Source organism: Rhinolophus hipposideros (genome assembly GCF_964194185.1).
Source record: "Rhinolophus hipposideros genome assembly, chromosome: 12".
Lineage (NCBI taxonomy): Eukaryota > Metazoa > Chordata > Mammalia > Chiroptera > Rhinolophidae > Rhinolophus > Rhinolophus hipposideros.
Window position 1 is genome coordinate 51,862,921 of NC_138058.1, and position 22,631 is coordinate 51,885,551.

A 22,631-nucleotide genomic window follows, 5' to 3' on the forward strand; every position below is an offset into this window, starting at 1 on the left:
GTTAATTCACAATGTGGTCTATTACCTCCATCTACAGGTCATTCTATAGCTACAAATGCTTTGACACAAATTCTGTGTTTTCTTTGCATTGATATTGAATATATCTTGAACAACTGACAAACTTTCACATTTCAACAACTCCATGAGTTTCCCTGCAGCACTTTTGATTCATCATGAAAGCTATTTATGCGGTGAGAAAGCAGAGGAAGACTAATGTAATAGAACACTGAGTATATAAGAATATACTATCTGCTTTTGCTTTTCCACTTATTGTGTAAATGTTGATTACTAATCAACACCACACACACACACACACACACACACACACACACTGCCTTGCTTACACTATCTATAAAATGAAAACAAGTTGTTCTGCAAATCACATGCTATAAGGCATGTGGATACAATTTGTGAACAGTAGAGCACAACAAATATGTAAGACATTATTTATAATTAAGGTCAGGCCCATTTGGCTGACAAACTGCAAATCCACTGGTGATTTTAATCTCTTGATTCCAGAAGTATTTTAGGCTGGTACAACAAAAACAACAGAATTTTATAGGAAGCTCATGTAGTCTTAAAGTTACAAAGCAATTCATTTTGGAAAAGATGAAGATGAAACACAAGTCTTTAAAATAATATTTGTTTTCCAATTATTCCCTCAGAGGTAATCCTTGATGATAATTATTCCTAAAGATTGCATCTTTTATTTCAAACTGAAGGCTTATAAACCATCACACAACTCTGTAAACCACGTGTCTGCGAACTTCTGCTGCAGAGTCAGTTATCAAACATTTCATTCAGGCTTTGGGGTCAGAGAGTCTCTTGGAACTGCGTCACTTCACCACGATGCACAAATACAGGGGTGAGGCCGTGCTCCAATACAACTTAACTTACAAGAGCAGGAATCTGGTTTTGTTCTGTAGGCCAGTTTGTCATTTATGCTGAACGAATGAGAAAATGTCTTAACATACTGATAAAGATTGTTATCAGCAGAGTAAGACCTTTCCACTACATTTTATTACAATTAATTATGGAATCAATTAACCTAAATTCTACCCGTTGCTTCTCAAGACAAAGTTTTAGTTTCCGTTTTTTTTTCATCACCTCTATTATCTATATGAACGAGAACTTTTGTATTCAGTATATTACATAACATATTATATATTATATATTTTAAGAATTAAGATAAAATCAACATTTGAATTTGTTAATTTTTATCAACTGATTAGATTTTAATATTTTTTAAAATTAAAAGCCGAATAAGAAATCATATGAAACACAATTGGATCATTACGTGTGTATGTGTTAGTAAGATTTGAGCTTGGGGTTAAATCCCATGGTTATATAGACAGCAATTATTCACAACAAAAAGTGAAAAAAGATAAACAGAGAAGTAGTCAAGATTATTGGAAGAGAGACTGGGCAACCCACTAAAGAGGCATGAAGCATAATCTTTTCTCACAAGATTTCACGGTACGTATGAAGAAGCCCTCAGAGAAGATTGAACGTTTTCCTCCATGAATATTTTGAAGCCCACACTGATAAATGTCTTCAAATTGGTAATTAACACCAGATGTACATTTTTAATGGGATTCTTCATGGATGCAAATGCAGTATGGAAGAAGGAAGACAGCAAAGGAAGAGCAATCAAGGAGGAAGAGGACGAGAAGAGCTTAGAGTTAAGAGTAGGAGCTCTTAGGAGTTCTTTCTGCATCCAAATCTGGCGAACCAGCCAGCTCCCAAATACCTCCAATATCAAAGGAGAAGAAGAGAGCATGGCTTGATCCTTACAGATTCATTACTTATTACTAAAAGTAGAAGAACAGATGCGCCTTAATGCATACATATGTTAATTTGTTAAGTTAGTGTGACAAGGAGGTCAAGAAAAGAAAAAAAAACAACCCCGTGCCTCAATTCAGCTTAGGCAAGCTACCTAACAATGGAAGATAAGCAAGTCAGAGCAAAAGTGCTGTGGGAAATTTTCGGCCACCCGCACATATCTTCCATTAAAAACATGTACCCAGTTAAGCTTACCCCAAAACTGGATATCCTGTTGCTGCAGCAAAGTTAAGCAGAACATCCCCTTAAGGAAAACCTACCCCTGGGAACATCCCCTTACCCCTGGGAGCATCCCCTTAAGGAAATCTACCCCTGAGAACATCCCCTTAAAAAAAAAAAAACAAAAAAAAAAACACAGCACCCCTTTTTGTCTCCAAGACACATAAAAAGGGATGGGAAACAGTGCTCAGGGCTCTCGCTCACTGCTATGTCAGTGGAGGCTTGAGCCCAGATTCTAATCTGTAATAAAGGCCTTGTTAATTTGTCCAATTCGGCTCCGTGGTCATTTCTTGGGGACTCGCTCTGTAACAGTTAGCATTATGCAAATTCAATTGGGAAGATAAAGTTGGCTATAGAAATAATAGCCAAGACTCCTACAGGGGAGTCTTGGGGAAATTTCCTTAAAGGTATATACCAGGATGTTAACTGCAAAATTATCTTTCCCCTCGAGTTTTGGCAGAGGCACCAAGGGCACAGAAAAATACTCAATATTTTAGACACTCCAATTCTTAAACAAGACACTTTACTGCCCATGGGTGACATTCTAAAGAAATGATTCACAGGTTCTGCTGGGCTTAGCTCTTCACCTGTCTCCAGGATACAAAAGAAAAGACAAAGAATTCCCTGTGGGAGGAAGGATCTGGAGTGAGGATTTCTATGGACAGAATTGTGAGGGTACTGTTGGTTCTACCTCCCACCTTTTTATGAGAGAGGGCAGCAGTAGGCCTGCATCTCATCTTAAGCCAAGTGAGTGCAGCTTCAAAAGAATTCTTCTTATTTGGCATGCGTCCCTTGGAGTTTTAAGCAGTATAAAAAAATGTTACCTGACTCCTGTCCAGGGAAGTTTTAAGATGCGAGTTTGAGGGTGGAGCTCCCTCTGCTGGTAGCAGAGTGAAGAAACAGGTTTGCTTTAAGGAAATGGTTTGCACTTCAGAGTTGGTGGGACAAAAATGAATTTCCTGTGGGACAAATGTAGACCTGAAGAAAGGGAGCCATTTTGAGAGATTTTTCTCTAAGAGTCTCCGTAAGAATAAAATAATCTCGAAGAGGGGTGGATTTCTGGAAATATAGCTCTGAGAGAAAGCTCATAAATTAATTACTGTATATTCCTAGCACCTAAAGTACCTGTATTGCTAGGATAAAAAAAAACAACCAACGAACTAAAAAATGTTGCAAAAATGAAACTATGGATAAAAGGAAGTGTTAATTAAGAACAATACATTTCTTATTTGTGTTTCATAATTCTATATATACAAGGACTCAAAACATATTTAAGAATAATTTTTTTTGCTCCAAAGATATTCACCTATACCCATCCAACTAATTAAATTTCCTTTGTTTGAGCTTTCTTATTTTATAAATGGCTTTTCTTTGACCTGTGGAACTTGTATGCCTTGACTCATCAAGGTATAAGAAATGGCTAATGTGCTTTTATTCTTTGAAGCATTCTTTCTACATTTCGGTTATAAACATGGCATCATTTTAGTATTTGTTGTCAAAACGTTATATTAAATTAGTTTTAATTAGAATTTATCATGTTCAAAGCCATTGGACTTGGTAGGTTCACTTATGCAATTTTCCATGAAATATACATACTGAATATACATGTATATGTTTATATACATATATATATTTAAATACATATATATATTTAAAATATACATACTGAAAAATACATGAGAATAAACAGAATAAGAACAGTTACTGTGTTATCTACTAAATATATTTTTCAGTGAATGTGACAGACAGGTTAAATGGGTTAATAATATTTTAAAAATCCATCGTAATCTATAGAGGCACGTTAGAATTTTAAAAGACTGCATAAATTTTTATGTACTTACCACAGATGACAATGTCCATTCATGGGTGCTCTAGTAATAGCTTTTTCACCTAATGTCTTTCCTGAAAGATAAATGTAATTATACTTAGTACTTTCACGTAAATTGGAGGGAGGTAGATTATGGAATTAAATCAGTGGTTCGCAAAGTATTGTCCCAAGACCAAAAGAATCACCTGAAAACTTGTTAGACAGCAAATCTTTGGACACATGGAAGACTTACTTGATCATAAACTCTGGGGACTCAGCAAGCAATCTGCTTTAACGAGCCGCTAGTGATTCTGATACATGCTCAAGTTTGAGACTCACTGGACTAAGTGATTTAACCAAGTGCAAGAAAAGTCATTTAACCATTACTTAAAAGCATTAATAGAATTTTTTTTGTAATGATCTCAACCAACATTTTCTGAGTGCCTCCTAAGTGCCACATTATGTGAACTTCTGGGAATAAAAGTCAAATAAGACATAGTTCTTGACGTCCAAGTGTTCACAGTTTAGCAGGCAGCAGGTATATAAACAAATTACATCGAAAAAATAAAAGCAAGGTGAAAAAGAGTGCAGAAGAGAACAGAGTGAGTTAACTCCCTCTGAAAGTCTAAAGGAAAGCTGCCCAGGAAAGATCTTGCCTAATCATTCACAATCAGCAGGCGCAGTACGTAAAGTATTCTCCCAAACCACTTTTATTTAGTTTAGAATAACTTTTAATAATGCAATCATTACTTTGGATAGAGGTTTGTCTATTGGCCTGAAAAATCAGAATGCTTGCAACAAAACTGAACCACATTCTGAAAATCTTTCTCAAAAAGGGACTGTTTTATTTGATACTGTCTCCCTTTACCCCCTGCTCCAGTCCCTGCCCCTCACCTCCACCCCGACCCCTACCCGCTGGTGGGAAAAGAATATCCATTGATCTGTAAAATGAGTCATTGAGATAATCTTTATAAATAAGTCATTCTAAAACCATTATCCTATTTGTTAATTTGTTAAAGTGGTACTTTATAGCTCTATCCTTGAGGAAAACTACCCTGTGTAGAAATCTACATAAACTGGAAAAATTAAAAAGTGAAGTATTTTCAAATAACTGATATAACGTTGTAGACATAAGTTAAAAGAGTAATTTCTAAATGAAAAATTGAAAACATACTTGCACAAACATTAAAAACCAAATCAACATTTTAGCTACATTGCCAAATAAACAAAAATAGCTTTTAGTAAGCACACAACCCCAAGCCTAAAATAGAGGAGAGTCCATCACTCTGAGAACAAGTAAAAGGAAGCTGGGTAGTATACAGACTAGTTCTGCAGCCTCATTTATACAGCTGAAGCCTCAAAGGAAAGCTATTTCCTTTACCGAATTGTATTTGGTGATCTCTTTGAGGCATCTGTATCGATCATTTGATTCTGGAAATTATAATGTTCCTTTAGATATAAGATTCGTTTTTTATTTGGAATACAAGTTACGATCAATCATAATACTTCAAAAGATGTACTACATAATAGTGCATTTGATTACTGGAGAGTACACTTTTCTGCACTCTCCGGAGATCAAATCTTCCCTCAAATAACAATTTCAAATGTACTGTTATGAAGAATAACAGGCAGCCCTCTTCCTCACTCCTTCAATGGCTGGTCTCAGCTGCAGTGTCCTTTGTCATCACCTCTATCAGGCACTTATTACCTGTACACTGAATTATAATTGTCTGCTTCCATGTTATCTATATGTCTAGTGTTTATATTGCCAGTTTCCCAGTGCCACACCATCTTAAACATATTTGTGTCTCTCCTTCCCTCCCTCCTCTCCTTCCCTTCACCCTTCATTTTAACATTGTTCCTGGACACAGTGATTTCAAATAAATACTTCTTAAATGGACAAAAAAAGGAATTCTTTTTAATTTAGTTCAATATCTGAATGAACACATCTGAGACGTCACTCCTTTTTCTTTGACACTATAAACTTTTCTTTCTTGGATATATCCTACTCCAATCTATTGTCCATTCTTGTCCCCAAATTTCCTCCAGCCTATTTATTTTCCATTTTCACTATCTCATACGTTAACTCAACTAAACTCCCACTCCATTTTAATATACAGATCCCAAATAATTTTACCTATGTGGAACTATTCCTTCCATAGGAAAGACTTCCCTGCATCAACGCCCACCCTCACCATCACATCCTCCTGTTATATACTCTCTTAACCCTGCATTCTTCTTTGCTAACAATTTATTTCAGTGTATTTCTTTATATGTATGATTATTTGAATAACACTGCCTCCCCACAAAGCCATAAGGTCTTCTGAATCTGAGAATGTCTATTTTGCTATCATATTTCTATCTCCTAACCCCTAATGCCCAGGGTAGGGTAGGTGCTTAAGAAAAAAATTGCATTTAATATTGATGAGTGTTGAAACAATTACATATACACTTTGATTTTCTCAGCAGACATAAAAATAAATCACTTTGTTCTCTTTGGTTAAATTTTTATTTACCTTCAAACTAATAAATCTCTTCTCTAGAATTCCATTTTGTGTATGGCCTGCAAGATGGATTGCTACAGAAAAAGTGCCCCGCAAAGTTGATGAATATGTAAAGAACAAGAGGGAATTACTCCATCCTCCTCCCACTGGAAAGAATTATAGTGCAGAGGTCATTTGGCAAGAAAATCTACAAGTGGAAGAAATGTAATTATAAGGAGTTTCCTTCTCGGAAATAAAAATGACAGGGAACTGGACTGAAAGAGATCTGAAATATCATTACCTTCCTGCTGTTTCTTCCTCATGCTATCTTAGAGAAGGAAAAATTGGAAAAGAGGACTGTGGAATAAAAGAATTAAAGAAGTCCTGATGTCAAATTACTACCCTGAAACTAACAGAGTTGGCTGTAAGGGGCTTTTTGCAAGAAAGAGTTTTGCTATTTAGTGAGAGTCAAGATGAGATATATATGTATAAACGATTTCACATTCTGGCTATTTTTCTTTTGTTGTTGCTGTTACGGAAAATTTCAAAACCACGCCAAAAAGTGTAGAGGACCGTATAATGAACCACAAGGACTCATCACTCAGCTAAAACAATTATCAGCTCAAAGTTAATCTTGTTTTATCAAGATAAGTGTTGAAAAAATATTAAAGTCTGAATGGTTATTTCTTTGTAGTACCTGGAGTTCTACGTTACAGGAAGTAGGAGGGCTATTTTAATTGTGATGAAAGTCTACTGCTGAACACAACCGTTCTCCGCCTATTATTGCTTCCCAAACATGACCACTTCATATCTCATCTTTCTGTGGTTTTATAAACTTTAAAAGCTGCAATTTGAGTTTTTTAGTTGCCTATTCTAATATGCTCAAATATTTTTAAAGAACATATACGTTAGTTCTAAAAAAACCTTTCTGTCCTTAGACTATGTGTAATTTTCAGTACCAGGATATATTGAAATAGATTAAACATATCAGTTTTAACTAAGACAATTTAGCTTTAATTAAAATTCACTAATGTTTTATTATACATAATAACTGTCACTTGAGGATAGTCAGTCTTTACAAAATACTTACCAATATTAGCATAATGTTTCTTTTCTTGTGTATTTGTAGATAACTCATACATGTCACCATGAGCACGAGAAAACCTCCAAATAAACTCTACTTCATCTCTAAACTGAAAAGAAAAGATAGAACTACGCATGAGATTAACTCAGTAACTTGACCAGACTACAAATGTTTTCCATTGCAACTTTATATTATTAGGCAGGTAAACTGGTGTTTAAAGATGACTGAATCTATTCCTGTGCATATAACATTTTAAACTAAAATATTCATGGCTACAAAATATGATTTAATATAGTGTTACATTTGGATCTTAAAACCAATAAATACTATCCAGACACTAGCTCCACATGTACATAGAAGAGAGTATTGATAGGTGCCAGAATCCATGGGTTCTCCCTGGGCTGTAGTATCCTCTTCTTATTTCCTTTCTAAGTTATCTACTATCAATATGATGCTTCAATTAGCATTTCAGATAATATTTGTAAGCTATTACAAATCATATATACTCAAAAGATCAATCAATTTTTCACCTACATAACCTGAATATAATCCTGGAGAGTTAAAAACTTTTAGACAATGTGTTTAGGGTCTCTAAATCTTCAATGGTTAGACTTGTTCATGGGAAAGAAAGAGATTTATTGCTCCTTGGGGTATTTGTAAACTCCCGTTTTTTGGAGGTGGTGATGGTGGTGGTGGGAGGGATGGGCTTTCCCAATTCAGTCCAATGCTAAACACTGAAGAGTGACCACTGGTAGAAATACATTAAAATAGTAATGGCTGTTATATTAATAACTGTAAGTTAGAAAACTTAAAATGTAGCTTCACTCCCCCTAAGAAGCAATGTATCTTGTTCTTTATCTGTTACAAAATATTTATTAAATATAACAAATAAAAATCAAAGTAAATCTGTATACTCATGTCTCTGATTCTCATTTTTATGACCTTGGAGCCTAATAAACTCTCATATTTACTTTTTTAAAATTGTAGTCATGTTATAGAAAAATTTTGCACCAATCATTTAACCTGTGCAAACTGTGACATAATTGTTATGGTCATAATATGAATGGGATCGATTAAATAAAAAATTAAAACTATACAAACATGTCAAACTATACAAACATATCTTACCTTTTCTTTGTAGTCACAAAGTAGTTCAAAACTTTCCGTCTTGCTAGACTCGTTCGTACGTAAATTATCTACCTTCTGAAGAAGGGCATCTAAATTTAATTCCTCTACATGTGTGTTAAGTGCTACAGAGACTGGAAAACTCTGTTCTTCTGTGTCAGTATTAGCTGTAACATACCTAAAATTGCAGAAATAATCATTAAATCCTTTGAAAGTTATACTATAATAGCCAGAGTGATCCTTTTAAAACACAAGTCAAATCATTCCACTCTTATGCTTGAAACCCTGTAATGGCGCCCCCTTCACTCAGAGCAAAAGCTCAAGGCTTCACCACAGTCTCCAAGGCCCTGTGAGATTTGTCTCCTCACCCATATCACCTCTCTGACCTTGGTTCCTACCATTCTTCTCACTCATTCAACTCCACACTGGCCACCTACCTGCTCCTTAAATATGTCAGTCACACTCCTACATCAGGACCCATGCTTGCTCTTCTCTCTGATGGAATGTTCCTCCCTCAGAAGGGCACATAATTCACATCCTCACATCCTTCAGGTCTCAGCTCCAATGTCACCTTCTCAACGTGGCCCATCCAGACCACTCTATTGAATACTGCAACCTCCATACTCCAACCCACCCACATTCCCTTCACGTCCAAACTCCCTTACCGTTGACATTTTTTTCCTGTAGTATCATCTTCTCACATACTAAATAATTTACCAGTCTACTACATGTGCTATTCTTGTCACTATCACCCCCACTAGACTGCATGCTCCCTGACAATAGGATTCTTTGTTTTATTAACTGATGTATCAAGTGCCTAGAACAGCACCTGACACACAGTAAATATGTACTGAATGTTGTTGAATGAATGATAAAGTTGTAGGAACTCAGCAGGTACTCAAATACACACACACACATACATAAATTTATTGTTCAAGATGATGTTCTAACTCTTAGCTTAGTTTAAAAAATTTTTTTCTAAGCTTAGTTTTTAAGAATTCATGCTACCCTCCACATTTCACTTTTGGGTGGCGTACAACCCAAACGATGCTTTCATTTATTCAAACCCTGTCCTGTCCTAAAAAGATTTTTAAATAAGTATATATATGGATACATAACATAGAACAAATTAAAAGTAGTGAGATAAGATAAAAAAACAAGGTCAAATGTGACGTCAGTAAAAAAGTACACATACTTTAAATATCTATACCCTTGCTACAAGGGACACAAATGTGGTTCTACATCTTCTAGCAGCCAATGTAGTCACAGTCCCCAGCAGATACTAACAAAGATACAAACAAAACAAGTTCTTGAGAGAAGTGTAACTACTTCTAATACTGAGGCTCAACATAAATTTATTTCAAAGTCCTTATAAAGAAGACACTATATGAAATGATATTCAACTTCTTCAACAACGATATTAATGGAAACTTTATTCTTCCAGTTGCCAAAATCAAAAAACTTAGAACCATCCTTGACTCTTCTTTTTTCTCTCCTAGGCAATATCCAGTCTGTTAGAAATTCCTCTTGGTTCTGTCTTTGAAATAGAGCCAGAATCTCACCACTTTGTACTACCTCTACCCACTACTTCCCTGGTCCAAACTACCATCCTCTTACCTGGATTATTGCAAGGGTCTCCTATCACATCTCCCTGCTTTAGTCCTTGACCCTTATAGTTTATTCTCAACACAGTAGGCAGACTGGTACTTTAAAAACCTGAATCAGATCATGTCACCCTTTGTTCAAAACTCTCCAAAGGATGTCCAAATCACAGTGAAAATCTAAGTCCTTATAGTGGTCTACAAGGCCCTACCTACATAGTCTAGCCCAGGACCTCTGACCTCATCGCCTACCACTCTCCTCCTTGCTCAGAGCACTCCACGTACTCTCTGCCTTCCCTGATATTCCTTGAACCCACAAATCATGTTCCTGCTTTAACATCTTTGTATTTGCTGTTCCTTCTGCCTGGTATCGTCTTCCCTTGATAGCCACACAGTTTACTTCCTCATCTGTTTCACATCCTTGTTCAAATGTAACCTTTTTATTATTGCAGATGATAAATTATTTATAGAAAACATGTAGAGAGCCACAAATTATGAGACTATCAGGAGAATTTAGCAAGTTGCCTGCATATAAGATTGATATATGAAAATCAGTTTCATTTCTATATACTAGCAGCAAAAAAACCCTAGAAAGCATAATTTAATAAAATATTTTATTTACAATGATTTCAGAGAATATCAAACACCTAGGAATAAATCTAATAAAAAATATATGAAAATTCTATGGAGAATATTATAAAAGATGTATTAAAAGGAACTAAATTCATTAAAAAAAGGATCATGTTCATGGCTAGAAACACCCTATATTGTTAATATGTCAATTCTCTCTAATCCACAGATTCAACGTAATCCCAATTTTATAAACCTAACAGGAATTTTCATGGAATTTAATAAGATGATTTTAAAAGTTATATGGAAAAGTAAAGAGCCTAGAATAGTCAAAGTACTCCTGAAGAGAGTATAAGACCTATTACAAAGCTACAATAATTAAAGACAGTGTGATGTTGGTACAAGGATAAATGGATCAGTGATGGAATAGAACAGAGCTCAGAAACAGATCCATACATATACAGAAATGTGGTACATGACAGAGTTGATATGTCAGATCTCAGGCTAATCATGGATAAACTCAATCATGGATGAGCTGGAAAAAAAATGGTGACCTCTATGGAAAAAGATGAAATTCAGTCTCTACCTCATAATATTAAAAAAATAACTCTAGATGTTATAAAGAATTAAGCGTTAAGAATAATTTTAAACTCTAAGTAGAAAACATAGGTGAATATCTTTTATGCAACACATCTAACTGAAGAACATTAATATTAAGAATACATAAATATTTCCTAAATTCAGTAACGAAAACACATTAAACACCAGAGAAATATGATACAAAAATAAAGGCTTTCCTAAGTGAGAAAATATATACAGCCAATAAACAAAGGATGTTAAACATTCACTAGTGATCAGAGAAAAACAAAGACCACAAAGAGATACTGTTCTACACCTTTTCATTTACAAAATTTAAAGTCTGGCAATACCAAATGTTGGAGAGGAAGTCACTCCACAGGGTCCAATGTGCATATAAATTGGTAAAACTAATTGAGAAAGCACTTTGGCATTATTTTTAAATATTGAACTTTCACATATCCTAGGACCCAGTAGCCCAAGTCTCACACAGGTACAAAAGGGGATCTGTATAATAGAGAAAGCAGTACTCTCACAATAGCAAACACCAGGAAACTACCGAAATGCCCATCAAGAGAGTGCATGCATACTACACAACAGTCAAAATAAAAGAAATACAGTGATGTGCAAAATATAGAGGAATCTTAACAAACTTGTATTAAGTGGAAAAATAAGCTCCTAAAATTATATACAATATGAACCCCTTTCTATAAATACAATAAAGATTAAATGTTTTTTAAAGGAATACACATATGTAATAAAATTATATAAAAAGCAAAGCAAGGAATGACCAATATAGATTCGGGATGAGTTACCTTCTGGTAAGGGGAGGCAGGGGAGCCAAATGGTTTCATGAGGATTATTGCCCAGGTCCTATCATTTATTTTAAGAGGTGGTTTCATCGCTATTTATTGTATTATTTATAACTAACTATTAATAAATAAATGAGTAAAAGTGACACATGCATGGACCAGTAATCAGAATTTGCATGAGCTAAGATAGCTTTTAATCCAAGTCTTTGCACCAGAAAAATAACAAGAAAATGATAATTAAAAGAAAGTAACTAGATTAATAGCAGAGATAACATTCTTTAGAGCAAAACGCATTGAGTTTAAAGACAGACACGAAACAACAACAAATGGTTCATTCAATTTGTGAGAAAGAAAGAGCAGGTTCAGACTTCTATGCATCTAAAAACACTAGCTTCGAATATATAAAAAACACAAACTAGAAGACATACAAAGAGAAATTAAATCCACTAATCTGAATGGCAGATTTTTAACAATATCATCAGTAATTGAAAAAGCATATAAAAATAATAAAGATGCAATTAAACACAAAAATTAACAAACTCAAATCCAACTAATATGTAGAACCAGACATCAAACATATGGAGAATACTTTCTTCTCGCACATATGAAATATTTATGAAAATAGCCATGTATACAAGGCCACGAAGCAAGCCACAAAAGACAACCACCTATTATGGAGACTACGTTCTCTGCTGACAAGGCAACTAAAAAGTAGGGGAGAAAAACCCAGTACTTGAAAATAATTTAAAAATACACTTCTAACACTATGCCTACCAGAATGGCTAATACGCAAAAGACAAAAATACTAAGTGTTAGTGAGGATGTGGAGAAAATGGAGCTCTCATACATGGCTGATGGGAGTATAAATTGGTACAACCACTTTGGAAATATTTTTGGCAATAAGTCCTAAAGCTGGCATATGTGTACTCTGTGGATCTAGCAATTTCACTTTTAGGTATATACCCAAAAGATATGTTTATCCAATCATAATTTCCCTAACTGGAAACTACCAAATGCCTATTAGAAAGAGCTTAAATACTGTGGTATATTTATACAATGGAAGAATATTTAGTAATGAGAATGAATGATCTACAACTACAAATGACAAGTGGATGAATATCAGAAGATAATGTTAATTGAGAGAAGTTAAACACAAAAGAATATACAGTGTATTATTTCATTTGTATAAAGTAGAAAAACAATTTATGCATTTAGAAATCAAGATGGGTTATCCTGTTGGGGTTGGGGGCAGGGAGTGACTAGAAGAGAGCATGTTGGGAATATCTGAGGTTCTGACGATATTCTGTCTCTAAATCTAGGTGCTGACTTCACAATTGTATTCAATTTGTGACAATTCATCTGTATACTTCTTATTTATATAGAAAAAAAAAAACCATAGTCGCTATAGGGGTTGGTACTAACCAATGTTTCAGGCACCCACTGGGGGTCTTGGAACATGTGCCTTATAGCTAAAGGGGGACTACTGTACTTACAAATCATTTATATGATAAGGGACTTGTATATAGAATATATCAAGAACACTTACAATTTAATAATAAAAAGACAAATGACACTATTTAAAAAAGGAAAAAGCACTTGGATATTTTTCCCAAAGATGATAACAAATGACCAATGAACACATGTAAAGATGCTCAATATCATTAGTCATGTGGAAAATGCAAATCAAAATCACAATGAAATACCACTTCACATATTCTAGGGTGGCTAAAATAACAGAGACAATAACAAGTGTTGATAAGGATGTGGGAAAATTGGAACACTTCTACATTACTGATAGGACTGAAAAATGGTCCATCAGGTTTGGAAAACAATTTGGCAGTTCCTCAAAATGTTAAACATAGAGTTTCCATATGATTCAGCAATTACACTCTTAAGTACATATCTAAGAGACTTGAAAACATATGTCCATATAAAAATATGTACAGGAATGTTCATCAAAACATTATGCATAATAGCCAAAAAAATGAAAACAACTCAAATGCCTGTCTGCTGAGTAAACAATGGAATATTATTTGGTAATATAAAGGATTAAAGTATTGTTGCATGATGCTATATGAATAAACCTTGAACACATTATGGCAAGTGAAAGGCCATATATTGTATGATTCCATTTTATGAAATGCACCAGACAGGCAAAGCCATGGCAACAGAAAGTAGATTAATAGTTGATAGGGCCTGGGGATGAGGAGAGATAGAGAATGAGTGGGCACAGGGTACAGGCTTTCTTTTTGGGGTAATGAAAGTGTTTGGAAATTAGATAGTGGTGATGGCTATATAGCTCCGTGAATAAAATAAAACCCACCAAGTATACTTTGAAAGGGTGAATTTTATGGTATATGAATAATATATCAATAAAGACATTATAAGAAAAAGGAACAAAAACTTGGAATATTCCTATAGCCATTAAATAAATTAAATCAGATTTAATACATGTATCGAGAGAGAGAGAGAGAGAGAGAGAGAGAGAGATAACAGTTTTATGGTGAATTCTATCAAATCTCCAAAGAATCAAATTTACTCAAATTCCTCTAAGGAATTAAAAAAGAAGGAACACTCCTCAGTTCATTTTATGAAACTAGTAAAACTGATACCCAAACCAAACAAGGATAGTATAAGAAATAAAAATCATAGGCCAATTTCATACATAAAAATAGATGTGAAAATCCTCAAAACTAACCAAAAAACTGCAATGAACATGAAAGAAAGCATCATAACCAAATTGAGTTTGTTCTAGGAATTACAAGCACAGTTTAACATTAAAAAATTTCTCTGGCATAACAGATAAAATGATAAAAACTATGAGTATGATAATTTCAGTGGTTACCACAAAAATTTTTTTCAATAAATTCAATGCTATTTCAGGACAAAAGAAATATCAAACCCATAAACAAGAACTATAATAGACTTTTGAACCTGATAAAGGTTATATACCAGAAACTATAATACATTTCACACTTAATGATGAAACATTAGAAGCATTTTCCTTAAAATCAGAAATAAGGGAAAGATGTACAATATTGCTGCTTCTATTTAATATTGTACTGCAGGTCATGTTAACACAAATATTAAAAGAAATACAAATAAAAATTATAAGAATTGAGAAAGAAGAAACAGAACTGTTACTATTTGATGATTATTCTTTTTTTTGTTTGTTATTCTTTTTAATTAAAGTTTATTGGGGTGACAATTGTTAGTAAAGTTACATAGATTTCAGGTGAACAATTCTATATTACATCATCTATAAACCCCATTGTGTGTTCACCAGAGTCAGTTCTCCTTCCATCACCATATATTTGATCCCCTTTACCCTCATCTACCACCTCCCTCCCCCCTTACCCTCTGGTAACCACTAAACTATTGTCTGTGTCTATGAGTTTTTATTTCTCATTTGTCTTGTTCTTTTGTTATTTTTGGTTTATATACCATATATCAGTGAAATCATATGGTTCTCTACTTTTTCTGTCTGACTTATTTCACTTAACATTATAATCTCAAGATCCATCCATGTTGTCACAAATGCTCCTATATCATCTTTCCTTAACGCCGAATAGTATTCCATTGTGTAGATATACCACAACTTCTTTATCCATTCATCTATCGAAGGACATTTTAGTTGTTTCCATGTCTTGGCCACCGTAAATAAAGCTGCAATGAACACTGGAGCACACTAGTCTTTATGGATAAATGTTTTCAGATTTTTTGGGTAGATACCCAGGAGACGGATTGCTGGGTCATATGGTAATTCTATTCGTAGTTTTTTGAGGAACCTCCACACTGCCTTCCATAGTGGCCGCACCAATCTGCATTCCTAGCAACAGTGTACGAGGGTTCCTTTTTCTCCACTCGATGATTATTCAATAGAATAAAAAACCTATCAGAATTTACAGATAAATAAAAAGACATTTATAATCAATTTCCGAAAAATCAATTGTATACTGATATCTATAAAACAAGTTAGAAAAATGTAATTTTATAAAAATGTAACATTTATAACAGCAGGAAAAATACAAGGTACCTAGGAAAAAATTCCACAAAGTTTTTTTATGACTTTTCTACAGAAAATTACAAAACATCATCTGAGGACATTAAAAAGTACCCAAATAAATGGAAAAAGATGATATATCTATGGACTTAAGGAAAACTTAATATTAAAATAATTTCATATGGCATCAAATCAATCTACACTTTTAATGCAATTCCAATCAAAACCACAATGGTGTTTTTCTACGGAACTTACCTAACTAAAATTAATATGAAAGGGTAAGTGCAAGAACAGCCAAGAGCATTTTAAAAAACAGATATCAGAACTACAGTATAAAAGATAAAGCTATAACAAGTCAGTGTGGTACTGGCACAACAACAGACAAAGTGGCCAACAAAACAAAAGAGAACATCTAAGCTAGTCTCTTCCCCACATTAAGAATCACCCAAGTGTAGGAAAACTGTTTTCCTACTGTAGACGGGAACCTTTTACTTATAACTGGGCATTTATAAAAAACTAGGAGAACGTTTTGAAAGCAAATTTTAACAATAGGGAATATCTAATTATGCCTGGGGAAACTGTATTATTACCTTCGGGTTAGAGCTTAGATTTGTACTGGGGGGAGGGTAAGAATTTCATAGATTATTTGATGTCAAACACAGTTTTCCAACACTATTTTAGCAGGCTTGGAGTAGTTCACCCTAAAATGTCCAATTTACCAACAAACACTGGTCTCCTCATATACTTTTCTGGTCCTATTTGCTGCTCCCAATTTGAATAAGAACTATGCCATTTTCCCTATCCCATCATTTCTGCATAATTACTTGCTTCAATAGCAACAACAGCATCTCTAAAAGCATACTTGCATTATCTAAAGAGGAAATGACATTATTTACTGTGAAAATAAAATAGTGTACTTATAAAAGTATATCAGTAGTAAGTTGCATCAGAATAGGCGAAACATGCCTGGCTACAGTAATGTAGTCTCCCCACATGAAGCATCATGATTCAGTTCCCCTTGCTCAGGCTTACAAAGCCTCACTCCCATGACTTTGTTTTTCAAAAGATACATGCGAAGAAAGAATTGTGTCAGCAAGATGGTAGACTACAGAAGCACTAAATAAATAACAATAGACAGACTGAAACAGCTTTGGGGGAGATCTATAAACTAGTCAAAGATTTGCAGTAAACAAGTGAATACCCAAGCAAGAAAAAGCCATACTCAAAATGGTGGTAAACTTCAGGGTGCTTTTGCTCAGCCTTGCCTCACCCCTCCCTGACAGGGCACAATATGGCTGGGAAGAAGCTGTCCAACTCCCGTCTTCTCCCCTGAGACAGAAGAAAAAGAGTGGATCTTGCTTTCTGAAATGTCCCGGAACTTCCTGGGAGACTGGTTTCAGTTTTGCTTCCCTCAGAGCTCAGAAAGAAATGAAGGCATAGTTTGGATATCAGATTGGAGGCCACTAAAAGCAGTGGCAGGCACTGTGGCATGTGAGAGCAACAGGAGGACTGCAGACTCATGGGTAGCCTGGGTGCAAAGAGTATGGGGAAAGGAATACAATAGGACAACTAAGGCACCAAGAAGAACAAGGGTGAGACTCATATTGAAATTAAGATATTTAATAACAGTTGTGTGTATGGGGGAATTAGGAAAAAAGCATATACATAGGCCCAGTGAAAATAAATGCCTAGGAGACCTGGGGAAACCTTAAACTTTCATACTGGGCTAATTAGAGTCTTCCTCTGCATGAAGACAGTCTATAAAGGCTGGGATAGGTGGCTTTTTCAAACGTACAATTTTTAACAAAGCATTCAAAGAAATATGGAAAGATGGCCCATTCAAATGAACAAAATAAATGTTCAAAAGGAAATAAAAGATTTACTTAACTTACTTAAAAGATTTAAAAGAGAAAAGCATAAAATAATGATAAATCTATGCTAATCGTTATTACAACGTATAAAGATAAAATCTATGACATCAATAAAATGAATGGAGTGGAGATACGTAAAGGAGAAGAGTTTTTGTATATAACTGACATTAATTGTTATCAGTTTAAAATAGTTGTTATAAATTTAGGACGTTAAATATAATGCCCAGGGCAAATGCAAAGAAAATATCTATAGAATATAAACACACAAAAAATGAGAAGGGAATCTGTGTTTTACTACAAAAAATCAAATAAACACAAAGGAAGGCAGTAAGGGAAGAAATGAAGGACAAAAAACGCTACATAAGATATACAGAAAACAAATAACAAAATGGCAATAGTAAGTCCTTCTCTATTAGTTACTTTAAATATAAATGGATTAAATTCCCCTATCAAAGACACAGATTGGTAGAACAGATTTTTAAAAAATCAGGATCAACTATATGTTGTCGATAAGAGACTCACTTTAGAACTAAGGACACATGTGTGTTGCAAGTAAAAGTATAAAAAAGATATTCCATGTAAATAATAACTAGAAGAAAATAGTGCTGGCTATATTAATATCAGACAAAATGGACTTTAAGTCAAAACTTACAAGAGACAAAGAAGGACATTATATAATTATAAAAAACTCAATTTGCCAAGAATATGTAACAATAATAAACATATTCACTAAACATTAGAGCTCCTAAATACATGAAACAAACACTGACAGAATTGAATTGAGAAATAGACAGCAAAATAATACTAGGAGACTTCAATACCTCACTTTCAATAATGGATAGAACAACCAGACAGGAAGCAGAGGAACTGAATATCACTATTGACCAATTTAACATAATAGACATATCCAGAATACTTCACTCAACAATAGTACAATACACATTTTTCTTAAAAGCACATGTAATGTTCTCTAGGATAGATCATCTGTTATGCCACAACACAAGTCTTAATAATTTTTAAAAGATTGAAATCATACAAAGTATTATAATGAAATGAAATAGAAATCAACAACAGAAGGAAAACTGGAAATCCACAAATATGTAAAAATTAAACAACATATTCTTAAGCAACAGTGGGTAAAAGATAAAATCACAAAGGAAACTAGAAAATACCTGAGTCAAAAGAAACAAAACCACAAAATATCAAAACTTACAGGATGCAATAAAAGCAGTGTGGAGGAAATTTATAGCTGTAAATGCCTACATTAAAAAAAAAAAGTTCTCTAATCAACAACCTAAATTACCTTGAGGAACTAGGGGGGAAAAAAGGGCAAAACAAAGCTATCAGAAGGAAGGAAAGAGTAAAGATTAGAACAGAAATATACATTAATAGAGAATAAAAAACAATAGAGAAAAATCAACAAAACCAAGAGGTGGTTCTCCAGAAAGATCAACAAAATTGACAAACCTTTAGCTAGATTGACAAAGAAAAAAGAGAGAAGAATCAACTAAAATCAGAAATGAAAGATGGAATCTCACTATCAATTTACAGAAATAAAAAGGATTATGAGAGTACTACAAGGGATAGTATGCCAACAAATTGGATAACCTACATAAAAATGGATACATTCCCAGAAACAGGCAACCTACCAAGTCTAAATTAGGAGGAAATAGAAAACCTAAACAGATCTGTAACTAGTAAGGAGATGAAATCAGTAATCCAACAAGGGAAAGCCCAGGACCACATGGCTTCACTGGTGAATTCCACAAACAATTTAAAGAAGAATTAACACCAGTATTACTCAAACTCCTCCAAAAAGAATATTCCCGAACTCATTCTATGAGGTCATCATTACCCTGATATCAAAGCCACAAATACACTTTAAGAAAACTAGACCAACATTCCTGATAAATATTGATGTAAAAGCCCTCAACAAAATACTAGCTAAAAAGATTTGGAAACACATTAAAATGATTATATGCCATGACCAAGTGGGATTTATTCTGAGAATGGAAGCATTGGTTAACATCAGCATCAAAAAAGGAAAAACCAAAAAAACTGTTTAAAAACAAAAAAGGGAAAACAAATAGTGCTTGGCAAACTGGATATTCATATGCAAAAGAATGACACTGGACACTGTGCAGAAAAAAGCATTTGATAAAATTCACCACCCTTTCATGATGAAAATGTGTGACAAACTAGCAATAGAACAAAACTACCTCAACATAATATAAAGGTCATATATGAAAAGCCCATAGCTAATATCGTACTCAATAGCAAGAGATTAAAAGCTTTTCCTCTAAGATCAGGAACAAGACAAGAATGCTTGATTTGTAATTTCTCTTCAACATAGTGCTGGAAGTCCTAGCCAGAGCAATTACGCAAGAAAACAAACAAAAGGCACCTAAATTGGAAAGGAAGAAGTAAAATTATTTCTTAGCAGATGACATGATCTTATATGTAGAAAACCCTAAAGATTTCACATAAAAAGTAAGAATTAATAAATTCAGTAAAGTTGCAGGATACAAAACCAACTTGCAAAAATCAGTTGTGTAAAAGGAAATAAACAACTCTCCAACAGCATCAAAAAGAATAAAATACTTAGGGATAAACTCAACTAAGGAAGTGAAATATTTGTACACTGAAAACTACAACACATTGCTGAAAGAAATTAAAGAAGACACAAATAGAAATCTCATGGGTTTGAGGACTTAATATTGAACAGTATATACTGGCAGAAACTCGACACATACATCAATGGAACAGAACGGAGAGCCCAGAAGTAAACCCTCACATATATGGTCAAAGGATTTTTTACAAGATTGCCGAGATCATTCAATGAAGAAAGAAACAGTCTCCTCAATAAATAATGCTGGGGACAAACAAATACATATATAATAGTGCTAGGAAAACTAGACAGTGACACGTAAAAGAATTACAATGGACCATTACCTTATATTATACACAAAAATTAACTCAAAATGGATCAAAGACCCAAGTGTACAATCTAAAACTACAAAATTCTTAGAAGAAAACATTGTATTTGGCAATGATTTCTTGTATGTGACATCAAAAGCATAGGCAACAAAAGAAATAGTAGATCAATTAGACAGCAAAATTAAAAACTTCTGTGCATCAAAAGAGACGATCAACAGAGTGAAAGACAACCCATACAATGGAAGAAAATATTTGTAAGTCAAATATCTGGTAAAAGGCTAATATTTAGAATATATAAAGAAGTCCTAAAACTCTACAAAAAAAGCAAACAACCCGATTATAAAACGGGCAAAGGACCTGAACAAATATTTCTCCAAAGAAGATATACAAATGATACAAATGGCCAATAAGCACATGAAAAAATGCTCAATGTCACTAATCATTAGGGAAATGCAAATCAAAACCACAATGAGATATCACCTCACACCCATTAGGATGGTTACAATAAAAATAAAAATAAAGACAAGTGTTGACAAGGATGTAGAGAAACTGGAATCCTTGTGCATTCTCAGAGGAATATAAAATGGTACAGCTGCTATGGAAAAAATATATGGCAGTTCTTCAAAAATTTTAAAAACACAATTACCGTGTGATCCAGTAATTCTATTTCTTGGTATATAATCAAAAGAATTGAAAGCAGGGTCTCAAAGAGATATTTGTGCACCCTTTTTCATAGCAGCATTATTCACAATAGCCAAAAAGTAGAAGCAACTAAAGTGTCCACTGACAAAGGAATGAATAAGTAAAATATAGTACATACATATAATGGAATAGTATTCCGCTTAAAAAAAAAAGGAAATTCTGACACATGCTACAACATGGATGAACATTGAGGACATTATGCTAGTCACAAAATAAGCCAAAAAGACAAGAACGATGTAATTCCACTTATATAAGGTACCTAGAAAAATCAAATTCATAGAGTCAGAAAGAATAGTGGTTGCCAGAGCCTGGTGGGTGCGGGATAGGGAGTTGTTTAATAGGCACAGAATTTAAACTTTGCAAGATGAAGATTTCTGGAAATGAAGGGCAATTGTACAACAATATGAACGTACTTTAATGCCACAGAACTTAAAAATGGTTAAGATGGTAAATATTATGTGTATTTCACAATAACTAACAGAAAAAAAATTAAGATATATGCTAAAAGGAAGAGAAAAACAAAAATAACGTCTTAGTTCAATGATACAGATTTAGGGGGCATCTTATTATGACAAATAATCGAAAATAATGCAAATTCCTTTCCTCTAAAAAGATTACTTAAATTCTAACTTAACTATTTTTAAGTTTTTATATATATATATATATATATATATATATATATATATATATATACATATATATATATATATATACACACACACTAATGATGATGAGTGGAATATGATGAGTGGAAAAATGATGAGTTAATAATGAGTGGAATATACCTATATACATATTCCACTTATTAGTTATTCTGATAAATATATTTATAAACTTTGCTTAATAGAATGGAAAAAAAACCTAAAACATATTCGCTCTTAAAAATAAAAATTTTGGGGCCGGCCCGGTGGCTCAGACGGTTGGAGCTCTTTGCTCCTAACTCCAAAGGCTGCCGGTTCGATTCCCACATGAGCCAGTGGGCTCTCAACCACAAGGTTG

General features: G+C 33.9%; 1 protein-coding gene across 3 annotated transcripts in view; it reads right to left on the reverse strand.

Moving 5' to 3' along the window:
• Positions 1-22,631, reverse strand: part of RMDN2 (regulator of microtubule dynamics 2) — a 243,637-nt gene that overhangs the window by 21,479 nt on the left and 199,527 nt on the right. For all 3 annotated transcript variants that reach the window (XM_081068408.1, XM_081068406.1, XM_081068407.1), the window contains exons 3-5: positions 8,564-8,738; positions 7,442-7,544; positions 3,903-3,963 (exon numbers count right to left, since the gene is read on the reverse strand). In XM_081068408.1, coding sequence (XP_080924534.1) covers positions 3,903-3,963; positions 7,442-7,544; positions 8,564-8,738 — 339 coding nt within the window. The remainder of the gene's footprint in view (positions 1-3,902; positions 3,964-7,441; positions 7,545-8,563; positions 8,739-22,631) is intronic.